Genomic DNA, 13,219 nt, shown 5'->3' with positions numbered 1-13,219 from the left:
GGCTAAATTAGCTAAATGCTGGATCAGTTCTTAAAACTACAACGGAAGCTAATAGCATTTATTTTTCAGAAAAACATATATTTTTGAAAATGTATTATATGCTATTGATGTTCTTGTGCACATATTTTGTTTATTATATTTTTATCAATATAAAAATGACAAAGTACTCCAACAGACTTACAAACTAAATTTGTACAGTATGCTTATCTATGTCCATAGACTGTTATGCCAATGACAAACATGAAAAATAAGAATTGTGCAAAAGGGGAAATGGTATGTTGTTTTTTATGTTAACCATTAGTGGATTTCCAGTTTTGATTGAATAATGTCAACACGGTCAGTGCACCTCACGTGGTGTACTGTGACCTAATGACCATACCTGCGTTCAATACGAAAACACGTAATGCAACCACACAGTTTCTAAAGGTTCAATTAAAAGGGAACGGTGCTGTTCTGAAGGACCACTTTGGTTGGGTTGTGGGTTCTAAAATGCACCGCTGCCCTTTCAAACGTCACTCATTGCTAAAAGGACACACCCGCCAAACGTAGAGAACGTACCTCGAAGTATGTTCAAGAACGTTGAACGTTTTGGGGAAACGTGTAAAAGTCGTTACGCAAAGTAGCAAACGTTCGATCGAACTGAACGCACCCCTGGCTACGTTCTTCGCGGGAAATCTGCAAGCTAACTAGCAACCCACATTATTCATAGACTTTTATATTATCATAGCTAGCTAGTGCAATTGAAATTTGCAACCATCTTTCGACAACATTATGTCAGGAAACGGACTGTCGACCAGAATTCAGCAGTTTTTGGATCCCCACGAGCGGCTAATGGCAGGTACTCCGGTAAAGAGATGGATGGGAGGCTGCCTATTGCCAGCAGCGAGTTAACGTTCGCTAGTTAACCTAACGTTACATGTGATGTCAACATTTTAACACAACTATTATTTGCTCAACTTTACACCATCATATTAATAGGGATGTTTCATGAACCAAAATGTATACACATGTTTGTGCATAATTTGCTCATTCAAGACACTATACTGCAGCCTCGCGAGCTTGATCCTGTCACGCAAAATTATTTTAGCTTCGCGTCCCACCTTGCAGAATTTCGTTTCAACTTACTAGCTATCTAACTAAGATATAAAACGGTGTTTTGGCAAGACTGTTTCTTTGTGCCCCACTGCAAACACATTTAAAAAGGTTTGAAAAAAATTAGGTAAGTGTTATCAATGTTGTTAACTTTTCTATATCCTTGTCAGAGCCCTTTCCACCGCCTGGGCCAGCAGATGCAGGACCTCTTGGGCGATGGCGGGATCAAGAAGGAAGTGGTCCAACCTGGAGAAGGCCCACCAGTGCCAAGAGATTCATCTGTGTCAAGTACCCTCTAAAAATACTCCTATCTTTAGGATGCCTTACAATGTAATCGATTATATGTATCAACATTAAACCAAAGTGGGACACCACCATTTTTTCTTATAGCATTGCCCATTTGTACACCTGCTAATATTCCTTCAAAGTTAATTTCTCAGGATTTCTGGAGTACTCTGACCGACCGTTTGAGACCACCAGCTACCTGAAGTACCCTCGAATGATGAAGCTTGGAAGAGGTAAGGTATAGCCTACTCTTTAGCTAACTGGTTTTCATATGTGGCTTCATAAACAACTAATATACACACCTTACAGACGTGACTCTATGTGGCCTGGAGCTGGGTATTCTGACCATGAGGAAGGGAGAGTTCTCTCGTTTTCTCTTCCTGCCTGCGTATGCATATGGAGAGATGGGCTGCCCTCCACTCATCCCTCCTGTAGCCACTGTGCTCTACGAGGTGCAGGTCCTCGATTTCCTTGACTCAGCCCAAGTGGATGAGTTCTTCGCAATGAGTTCGGTGAGGAGACTAGGGGCCTTATTCAGTCAGGGCTGTATCTAGGGATGGGCAATATGGCCAATTTTATAAAAAATGTTTCTAATTTATGGGTGATTCACCATATACCTAGATATTTAAAAATGTTTCTCTTAATAAGCTTTGTTGTACAATTAAAGGTCAAATACCAAATGTAAACCAAGGCTAAATTGAAGCCTTCCACAACCATAACACTCACTAATAATGTAATTATTTTTTTCAAAATTGAATCTGCTTTTTTGCAATAATCACTGATCTGGCATTCAAGTTTCTCCGATGAAAATGCCCTTTTTGTTACAAATTTAACCAGAACAATGTGTAATGCACATTCACTAATAATAACTAACTTCTTGTAGCAGTAATTATTGAAAATTAACACATGTCTCATAAACAGTCTCGCGAACACAAGCCCACATGCAGGGATGCAAACTAGTCACCTTTCGGCGAAATTCGCAGTTTTGAATCAAAAATAGGTGACCTATGTGATTCGTGTAGATCCGATGAGAAATGTTTGGGAGGGAGGCGGGCTTTGGATCACACTACTGGCTGTAAGCGAACGAGTGATGCGCGTTTGGAGCAATACTGGCTGTATCCAAGGCTCAGCCAATTGTTCACATAACAGCAGAATGCAGCACGCAACTGAAGAGAGAAGAGCCAACCAATTTGCTAGTTACAGCATCAGTGCGTGCTCTGGAAAGACAGCAGAGAGTAGAAAGGCAGTTTGCCATTTACAGCAGCGAGTCTCCTGAACGATAACGAAGAGGTAGGTGAAAAGCCTGACCACGGAGACGGGGGTGAGAAGGTGATGAAGCGTAGTTCATGAGCTGTAACCGAAAAACAACTGGCATTTGGACAGTTTGAGGTGAGGGAGAAAGTGTGGTGGAACAAGTACTAGTATTGTTAGCATTGTTAAGTAACGCTATCTTGCTAGCTGGATCAAATTCTCCGTTAGCTAGCCAGAGAAAAGTTGAGCAACATTAGCCAACTTAGCCAACTTAACTGATCAAATAATTGAGTTTATGGTGTGAAAATTAGCTGGCCAATAAAGTCAGACAGCTAACGTTACAACATCAGATGAGCTTACATTAGTGACCTAACCAATTCGCTATAGTATTACCTGAACTGGTATAACGTTACGACTCCTTGCTGTTTCTCAAGTTATAATGCATTAGTTGCTTACTGGACCCTGGCAATCTGTCTGAAATGTTGACTAGTTAGCTAGCAAACGAACTAACTACTATCTGTGAACTAATGTTTTCCCTCTACAATATGTGGTTAATTTTCAGAATGAGAGAATTAGGTGAAAATGAGGCGTTGCTTTTTTAACAAGTGGATTGGGGCACCCGAGTGGCGCAGCGGTATAAGACACTGCATCTTAGTGCAATAGGTGTCACTACAGACACCCTGGTTCGAATCCAGGCTATATCACATCCGGCCGTGATTGGGATTCCCATAGGGCGACGCACAATTGGCCCAGGGTCGCCCGGTTTGGCTGGTGTAGGCATCATTGTAAAAATAATTTGTTCTTAACTGACTTGCCTAGTTAAATAAAGGTAAAAAAATAAAATTAAAGTGTAGCCTGGCTTAAGCTGGATGCCACTATAGAGGTGAAAGGAACACCACACACTTCCCCTCTTTCTCATTTTTCCAATACAGTGGATAAAAAGGGGTATGCCAGGTGTACTCTATGCCTGAAAGAGATCAATTAGGCCAACAAAGGGTCTCATGCTCTGCGGGCTAGAACATTGTACAACAGATGTTCACAGGCAGAAGGTGTACAATGTAATAACCTGCAGTGTAGCCCAAAGATATTGCTTTTGTGTTGAACTTGACAGTACAACTTGTGTGTGAGTGAGGGGGGATAATTAAATATTTTTACCCGGTGAACGTTATTTTTGCACACATGTAGTCTTGTGCACTTGATCGATGTCTACTATAGTGGCCACTATAACCGAAAAATTTGCTAGCTAGCAATATTTAGATGTGTGTGGTCACAAGCGTTCTAATATAAAGGCTGTCATGGCTAACTGCAATATTAGTGTATTGTTTTTTCTCAAGACTTGAGTGTCATTTGCAGTAAAGTCTAGGCAACAAATAACATTGGATTGCGTTCTTTACATTTTTTAGCTGTGAGTTAGGTTCACATTAACCACTTTTTATTTTTTTTTACACACAGACTGAGCATGTAGATCATATATTATTTGTTGTTTAATTAGTTAAAACCTGCATTTCCCCCTAGCAGGGATTTTTTGCATGTTTCGGTGCAAATAAAAAAAAGTGTCACCTTTTTGGGCCCTCACTAGTTTGCATCATGCTAGTGAGTAGCCAGTTAATCTTTATTTCAAGTTTAGCATACTTGGATCCATTTGCTAGCTAACAAGTTAGCTATACAGTTTCATTATTATGAACACACCCTTCTGTCTGTCTCCAATTGTTTGAACAGCATGTTAGCCGGTCTACTTTGTTCAGATGTTGAAATCAAGTACCCTACCTTATTTCTCAAAATGAGAACAAGTTGCCAATTCCTTATATAATTGTGTTTTAGGCTCATTGCACATTTATAAAACACAGACTAGACAGCTAGTATAACAGTCTGGCTAAAATGCTATGCCGCGCACAACAAACTGAGCATTCATTTACCAGAATCTATGTTTATTGATACTCCTGTTTTAGTAGTGTCTGCTCTGCACACAATTTGAGGAGTTGAGACATGACAAATGATATTGTTAGAAAGGTTATCTTCTCCTCTATTACAGTAAAATAATGTCGCAATGTGTTTCAGTGTCCATATGACCCATTCTGTTGGACCAAACCAGAAATGCAAATATTGAGTTGAAAACACTTGTCAGAGAGCTAGAAGTGATCTTAGGAAAAGAGACAAGACTAAAAGACAACATGAGAACAAGTGGACATAAACGCTCATAAAAAATATATATACAGTGGGGAGAACAAGTATTTGAAACACTGCCGATTTTGCAGGTTTTCCTTCTTGCAAAGCATGTAGAGGTCTGTAATTTTTATCATAGGTACACTTCAACTGTGGGAGACGGAATCTAAAACAAAAATCCAGAAAATCACATTGTATGATTTTTAAGTAATTATTTTGCATTTTATTGCATGACATAAGTATTTGATACATCAGAAAAGCAGAACTTAATATTTGGTACAGAAACCTTTGTTTGCAATTACAGAGATCATACGTTTCCTGTAGTTCTTGACCAGGTTTGCACACACTGCAGCAGGGATTTTGGCCCACTCCTCCATACAGACCTTCTCCAGATCCTTCAGGTTTCGGGGCTGTCGCTGGGCAATACGGACTTTCAGCTCCCTCCAAAGATGTTCTATTGGGTTCAGGTCTGGAGACTGGCTAGGCCATTCCAGGACCTTGAGATGCTTCTTACGGAGCCACTCCTTAGTTGCCCTGGCTGTGTGTTTTGGGTCGTTGTCATGCTGGAAGACCCAGCCACGACCCATCTTCAATGCTCTTACTGAGGGAAGGAGGTTGTTGGTCAAGATCTCGCGATACATGGCCCCATCCATCCTCCCCTCAATACGGTGCAGTCGTCCTGTCCCCTTTGCACAAAAGCATCCCTAAAGAATGATGTTTCCACCTCCATGCTTCACGGTTGGAATGGTGTTCTTGGGGTTGTACTTATCCTTCTTCTTCCTCCAAACACGGCGAGTGGAGTTTAGACCAAAAAGCTCTATTTTTGTCTCATCAGACCACATGACCTTCTCCCATTCCTCCTCTGGATCATCCAGATGGTCATTGGCAAACTTCAGACGGGCCTAGACATGCGCTGGCTTGAGCAGGGGACCTTGCGTGCGCTGCAGGATTTTAATCCATGACGGCGTAGTGTGTTACTAATGGTTTTCTTTGAGACTGTGGTCCCAGCTCTCTTCAGGTCATTGACCAGGTCCTGCCGTGTAGTTCTGGGCTGATCCCTCACCTTCCTCATGATCATTGATGCCCCACGAGGTGAGATCTTGCATGGAGCCCCAGACTGAGGGTGATTGACCGTCATCTTGAACTTCTTCCATTTTCTAATAATTGCGCCAACAGTTGTTGCCTTCTCACCAAGCTGCTTGCCTATTGTCCTGTAGCCCATCCCAGCCTTGTGCAGGTCTACAATTTTATCCCTGATGTCTTTACACAGCTCTCTGGTCTTGGTCATTGTGGAGAGGTTGGAGTCTGTTTGATTGAGTGTGTGGACAGGTGTCTTTTATACAAGTAACCAGTTCAAACAGGTACAGTTAATACAGGTAATGAGTGGAGAACAGGAGGGCTTCTTAAAGAAAAACTAACAGGTCTGTGAGAGCCGGAATTCTTACTGGTTGGTAGGTTATCAAATACTTATGTCATGCAATAAAATGCAAATTATTTACTTAAAAATCATACAATGTGATTTTCTGGATTTTTGTTTTAGATTCCGTCTCTCACAGTTGAAGTGTACCTATGATAAAAATTACAGACCTCTACATGCTTTGTAAGTAGGAAAACCTGCAAAATCGGCAGTGTATCAAATACTTGTTCTCCCCACTGTATATATCGCCGAGCCCTAGCTGTATCTCACGACTCGACTCAGACAAAACTAGTCAGAGTTCCCTCAAGGTTGATGTTGATTACCTCCAGGACCAGGGTGTTGTTGTAACAGAGAATGTCAACCAACCTTATTAAATACAGTGGAAGGAGCTGAGATATGTTATGGGGTTGAATAAAGCCATTTTCTACTTGGACTGAAGTGACTATTTTTGGTCATGCTTCTCACTACTATCTGGGGAGTAGTTGTAATTTTGTTGGCTCCCTTTCCCCAGTTTTTACCTTTCCCAAACCCCTCTCTCCCTCCAGGAGGAGCAGAACACTGTTCCTCTGTCCACGCTCTTCAATGTGGTCGACACAGAGCGCAGCTTTGGCAACCGCTGCTTCAACCAGAGTCGCTTCGAGGATGCCAAAGATCGCTACAAACAGGTAGTATCAGAAAAACATGTTTTATGTTCTAAATGTTATGTCGTCAAATGAGCCCCTTGATTTTAGTTTCAGCATTATTTTATGATGAAGGATTACTTCAAGTGAATGTGAATGAATGAGAGGAATGATTGTGATGTTATGCTGGTTCCCTCATAAGTATTGAGTTTTTTGTAGATTTTATTTTATTGTCATAAGCTCAATGTCATGTGTAATATTTGACAAGCACACTGTTGTGCGTGTAGTGTGTGCACGCCCTACTGTGTCCGCACGCAAGTGTGCATGTGATATAAATAAATACATCAAATAACTCTTTCTACGTATGACCTCTCCATGTGTCTGGCCAGGCGGTGACTCTGCTGGGGAATCGGGAGATGGAGGACAAGGAGGAGAAGAGGAGCATCGCAGCGGTGCAGCTGCCCATCTACCTCAACCTGTCCCTGACCCAACTCCGCCTGGACAGGCCCCTGAAAGCCCTGGAGTACGGCCACAAGGCCATGGAGATTGACCCCACCAACACCAAGGCCCTGTTCCGCTGTGGTCAGGTCAGGTCAGACCCTCAGGCTGGGGGAAGTCATATTCTTGTCAATAAGCTGGGTTCATGTGTGTGTGCCTACAATATATGTAATTGTTTTTGGCATCATAGTTTGTGCTATGGATATTAAATATAGGTGAGCAGACAGGGATCTGACTCCAGACATAAATGTTCTTAAAAAAAACTTTTACAGGTTGTGCTTTTGCTAGGACCATATGTTTTATGAAGATTTACCCATTTACTAGCATCTTAAAATAATTCTAAAGCGTACATCTTCCCATTTTCATACATTTGAGATTTGCATGTTTGGTGATGGCTCACTTGTTGAAAGAATCACAGTCACAGATGTTTTAACCAGAGGGTTTTCCTCAGGCCTATTTGGAGTTGTTTGACTATGAGAAAGCCCAGGATTACCTCACGATGGCTCAGGCCAACAAACCATTCGACATCGACATCAACAATCTCTTGAGGAAGCTTGCCATGTAAGATAATATTTCTGACATTCATAGTTTATTCATTGACGTTCATTGTTTATTTCCCTAGTGACACATTGTTTCAACTACATTATTGTTATTTGTGCAGATGCTACAAGGACTATTTGGACAAAGAGAAAGAGCTGTGCTTCAAGATGTGTGCAGACTTTGTGAAAAAGTGATGGTAAGGCTATACAAAGTTGAGGCAAGCGAATAAAATATATACTGAACAAAAATATAAACGCAACATGAAACAATTTAAATGTTTTTACTGAGTTACAGTTCATATAAGGAAATAAGTCTGTTGAAATAAATAAATAAATCTCTAATCTATGGATTTCACATGACTGAGCAGCGGTGCAGGCATGGGTGGGCCTTGAAGGGCATAGGCCCACCTACTTGGCAGCCAGGCCCACCCACTGGGGAGCAAGGCCTAGCCAATCAGAATGATATCCCCCACAGAAAAGGGCTTTATTAAAGACAGAAATAATCCTCATGCTGTTTAATCAGCTTCTTGATATGCCACACCTGTCAGGTGGATGGATTATCTTGGCAAAGGAGAAATGTTCACTAACAGAGAGAAATCAAAGTGGATATATTTTGAGAGAAATACGTTTTTTATGCGTATGGAACATATCTGGGATTTTTTATTTCAGCTTATGAAACATGGGACCAACACTTTGCGTTGATATTTTTGTTCAGTGTATAAAGAAATAGAATTTGAACCCCTTATAAAAAATACTGAACAGCCTTACAACCAGTGGGGTAGTGGAGGGTATATGCCACATATCTACTTATTTTTCATTGAGAATTGCGTATATTGACTTCTTAATCCCCATGATGCATATTAAAGTAGTGTAGTGGAGGTATACGCCCTATCACAAGGCAGTTAACCCACTGTTCCTAGGCCATCATTGAAAATAAGAATTTGTTTCTAACTGACTTGCCTAGTTAAATAAAGGTAAAATAAAAATAATTGTAATAAGGCTGATGGAACAGATAAGAATGTTTAGTTTAAAATATTGATAAACTATTATTTCTTCACATTTTAGGCATAACAATGTGCACACTGCAGTAGGCCTATGCCTGAATGTTCCAAAATGCAAATTGCAGTAAAACACCTTTATAGAATGTGGTGCACATGCGAGCGGTTTCATGGACAGAGATGGAAATATCTGTTAGAAATTTAGAAAGAGGGGAGATCTAAACATGCAACAACTATCATGGGTTGATAATATGACTAGGATAATGTATTTTGCTGCTAGACAATGAAAGAAAGAAAACAAATAGAAAAGGAGAAAGCATATGAGGAAGTCTTTGTAAAATAATTTCCTCCACGTTTCTATGGTGGGATTTTGGCAATAGGCTACTTTGAAGCAAGATAAGACATGCCTCATAATAGGAAGTAAAACGTCCAGGTTTCAAACAATTAAGGAACAGGAAAAATATAGCGATGTTAATGATAGGCCTAACTACTCTGGTAGATGGAAAGGCTTTCCCAATAACCTTCTCAATTAAATGTTAACTAGCTACAAAGTAGCATATGGCTACCTGGCAGAATGACATCATGATTATTTGCTTCAATCCAGTAGCCATTTGTTTTGCAAACTCCATCTCATGTGCTACAGAAACACCACTAACCAAACAGTGCTAGGTGTCTGTGCACTTGAATTAAAGGGTAACTACACTCAAATAAAAATGTCTTAGATTTTTCCAGACCTCAAAAGTGGTCTCCTGTTGTGGTTTAAGCATTGTTATGGACTTATAATGTACAATTTGGTTTTTTTTGCTTTAAAAAAGTGACTTTGAGAACAAAAACCTGATTTCTGACTCAGTTGACAGACTCATTTATCTGTTTCAATAGTAGGCCTACTATTAGCTTACTTACACAGTACAGCTTGGGTTGGCCTGACTGTGAAAGACCAATATGGGATTCATATTTTTAGGTCATTCAGAGTGTATGCCACTGTTTCTCATATCATTTTTCACACAGGTCGCCTTTCCTTTGCCGAGTGGGCCGTTTGGGACATTTCTGGCAAAATTAGAGTATACCCACTTCTCTAGGCACCACTACACCACTGCTTACAACACCTAGCGACCTTACCAAGAGATTTTAGCCTTTTGTTGTAATGGTTTTAGAATGACAGTCACAGGGACCACAGTTTGAAAGCCTGTCCCAGCGGAGTTTTAGGCACAGTTAATTGCCTAAAACTTTGCTAGCTGAAATACACTCAGTGGCTGTTTATTAGGTACACCACCCTGTTCACGAAAATGGTTCGCCCCTACAGACTGTGTCACTGGCCGTGGCTTGCTATATAAAGCAGGCAGACAGGCATCGAGGCATTCTGTTACTATTCGATTAAACGTTAGAATAGGAAAAATTAGTGACCTAAGCAACTTTGAGTGTGGTGGGCAAAAACAGCTCATTGATGAGAGGTCGAAGGAGAATGGCAAGAATCGTGCAAGCTAATAGGCGGGCCACAAACAGGCAAATAACGGCACAGTACAACAGTGCCAGTCCTTGTCACGGATGGGCTATTGCAGCAGATGACCACACCGGGTTCTACTCCTCTCATCTAAAAACAAGAAGCGGCTTCAGCGGGCACGCGATCACCAACATTGGACAATTTAGGAGTGGAAAAACTTTACCTGGTCCGACGAATCCCGGTTCCTGTTGCGTCCCGGTTCCAGCATTACAGGCTTATGTCATGCTGATGGCAGAGTCAGGATTTGGCATAAGCAGCATGAGTCCATGGCCCCACCCCTGCACATGTTAGGTTTCCATGCCCCAAAGAATTTCCAACTGTTCTCGAGGCAAAGGGTGTGCAACTTAGTACTAGTCTGTTTTACCTAATAAACTGGCCACCGAGTGTATATGCTTAAGTAATCAGACCTATTCTTACTATGACGAACTGCTTGAATTCTACATTTTAACAAATATTTTTAGACACCCAAGCACACAGATTTTCTTTGGGAAATGTACCTTTTCTAGTTTAGTCATATTTATCTTACCTTAGAAGTTACTTTGCAGGCTGACTAGCATCTATTGAGTTGCAATGTCACATAAATGAAATGCCCAAATCAATTTGAAGTATCTACAAAACAAGTTTTGCAGCCACATAATCCCAAAGGAAGTCTATGAAAATCACTGTTCGTGTTTCACAAATGATCATTTTGATTCACATGATTTGATTCACCATGATTTAATCAAATCCCAACTACACTCAACGCAACAATTTCAAAGATTTTACTGAGTTACAGTTCATATATGGAAGTCCGTCAATTGAAATAAATTCATTAGGCCCTAATCTATGGATTTCACATAACTGGGAATACAGATATGCGTCTGTTGGTCACAGATACCTTAATATGGTAGGGGCGTGGATCAGAAAACCAGTCAGTGTCTGGTGTGAGCACGATATGCCTCATGCAGCGCAACACATTTCCTTCGCATAGAGGTGATCAAGCTGTTGATTGTGGCCTGTGGAATGTTGTCCCACTCGTCTTCAATGGCCGTGTGAAGTTGCTGGATATTGGCTGGAACTGGAACACGCTGTTGTACACGTTGATCCAGAGCATCCCAAACATGCTCAATGGGTGACATGTCTGAGTATGCAGGCCATGCAAGAGCTGGGACATTTTCAGTTTCCAGGAATTGTGTACAGATCCTTGCGTGCATTATCATGCTGAAACATGAGATGATGGTGGCAGATGAGTGGCATGACAATGGGCCTCAGGATCTCGTCATGGTATCTCTGTGTATTCAAATAGCCATCGATAAAATGCAATTGTGTTCGTTGTCCATAGCTTATGTCTGCCCATACCATAACCCCACGCCACCATGGGGCACTCTGTTCACAACGGTAACATCAGCAAACCGCTTGCCCACACGACGCCATACACACTACACTGTCTGCCATCTGTCCGGTACAGTTGAAACCGAGATTAATCTGTGAAGAGCACACTTCTCCAGCGTGCCAGTGGCCGTCGAAGGTGAACATTTGCCCACAGAAGTCCATTGCGCATCAAGGCATTTCCACCACCATTTGAAAAATTCTCGCATAATTCAACAACACGGAGAGCCCACCTTGTCTAGTGTATTTTGTTTTGTCGACATTTGGAACGTTTACGGACACATTTTCTGTTTCCATCAAGCCTGTCGTGACTTTTTTATTCAACATGTACTTTACTCACATTAAAAGGCTGGATGGTAACCTTGTATTTCTGTGCTAGCCACAGGAGGGCGCCGTATGAATGGATTCAAAGCATTGATTGATGTTTGCCACATACATTGCTTACTATCTGTATCCAGTTCACATAGTTGCCCCTTTTCACTTTGTTTTAATAAGAGATGCAGTGCCATCAGTGACCATCTAAGACAATTCAATCATCTAGCATATTTGTATAATCATGTTTTCATGTGGAATTGGAAGATGCAACATTATATCCACTGGCAGCTCACAGAGATATTGCAGTCATCTGTTCCAAAATGGATGACCGACCGAAACTTGAGTGTGATTTGTCAGAACCTGTTTTCTTCCAGAGGTACATAAATATTTGCCTATGCAAGTGTCCAAACTCCAGACTCTCATCTTCAAGTGGCAGCGTTCTCTCAAGATCAAAGGCTTCTGAGTGTAATTTGGGAATCATGTTGCCTACATGTTCTGGGTGTTCTACAGAGCTTTAGGACACTCCAGTTCTGCTGAGGTATCCTCCCTGTATCACAAGGTGGGATCTGCCCTATTTGCCTGCCAGGAGAGAGAGAGAGAGCGAGAGAGAGAGAGGAGCAATGTCTGGAGCTAAATTTTGGACTCACATTCTGTTGCAGGTGATGGTGTAAGGAGAACTTAAAGTCAACACCGAAGACTCACACAAGCCTTACTACATTATGTAAATATATTCACTTTGATTTCAAGAGTTTCTGTTCATTATGTACCAACATTTACAAAGCTATTCTGTATACTAAATCCAACTGCAGTTGGGACACAGTGAAATGTCTTAATAATGAAAAATGTGTTTGTGTTCATCTTGTTACAATATTTTCAAGGGCCATTGTTGTTTATTGAGATATATTCACGAAGTAAAGCCTCTCCAAAACATACCATTGTCTTGTCTGAATAAACATATTCTCCAGTGATTCAAGCAAGTTTCAGATAAAGCATTCCTGGGGAAACCTGTATTGAAGGACATTTCATGGAAGCCAGTTGGAATACCATAACATGCTGGTTTTACAAGGCAGAGTTGATATACTTCTCTTTGTTTAAATCTCTTGATACCATTGACAAACTCTTTAACTAGCAACGGACATCGAAATTGTTAAGGCTTTAAAAACAACTCAAAT

General features: G+C 41.0%; 1 protein-coding gene across 3 annotated transcripts in view; it reads left to right on the top strand.

Moving 5' to 3' along the window:
- Positions 1-12,977, top strand: part of LOC139537554 (inactive peptidyl-prolyl cis-trans isomerase FKBP6-like) — a 30,053-nt gene extending 17,076 nt beyond the window's left edge. The window contains exons 1-9 of one of the 3 annotated variants that reach the window (XM_071338997.1): positions 633-846; positions 1,263-1,380; positions 1,521-1,610; positions 1,687-1,889; positions 6,754-6,873; positions 7,218-7,415; positions 7,778-7,887; positions 7,988-8,062; positions 12,707-12,977. In XM_071338997.1, coding sequence (XP_071195098.1) covers positions 772-846; positions 1,263-1,380; positions 1,521-1,610; positions 1,687-1,889; positions 6,754-6,873; positions 7,218-7,415; positions 7,778-7,887; positions 7,988-8,060 — 987 coding nt within the window. In that variant the 5' untranslated portion in view covers positions 633-771 and the 3' untranslated portion in view covers positions 8,061-8,062; positions 12,707-12,977. Of the gene's footprint in view, positions 1-632; positions 847-1,262; positions 1,381-1,520; positions 1,611-1,686; positions 1,890-6,753; positions 6,874-7,217; positions 7,416-7,777; positions 7,888-7,987; positions 8,063-12,706 lie in introns of those variants that run through there. The other 2 variants (XM_071338996.1, XM_071338995.1) reach the window with 2 other exon arrangements.
- Positions 12,978-13,219: the final 242 nt, after the last annotated feature.

This window comes from Salvelinus alpinus, chromosome 13, assembly GCF_045679555.1.
Source record: "Salvelinus alpinus chromosome 13, SLU_Salpinus.1, whole genome shotgun sequence".
Taxonomy (NCBI): Eukaryota; Metazoa; Chordata; class Actinopteri; order Salmoniformes; family Salmonidae; genus Salvelinus; species Salvelinus alpinus.
Note: the sequence above shows the minus strand (reverse complement) of the source record. Positions and strands in the feature narration are given on the sequence as shown.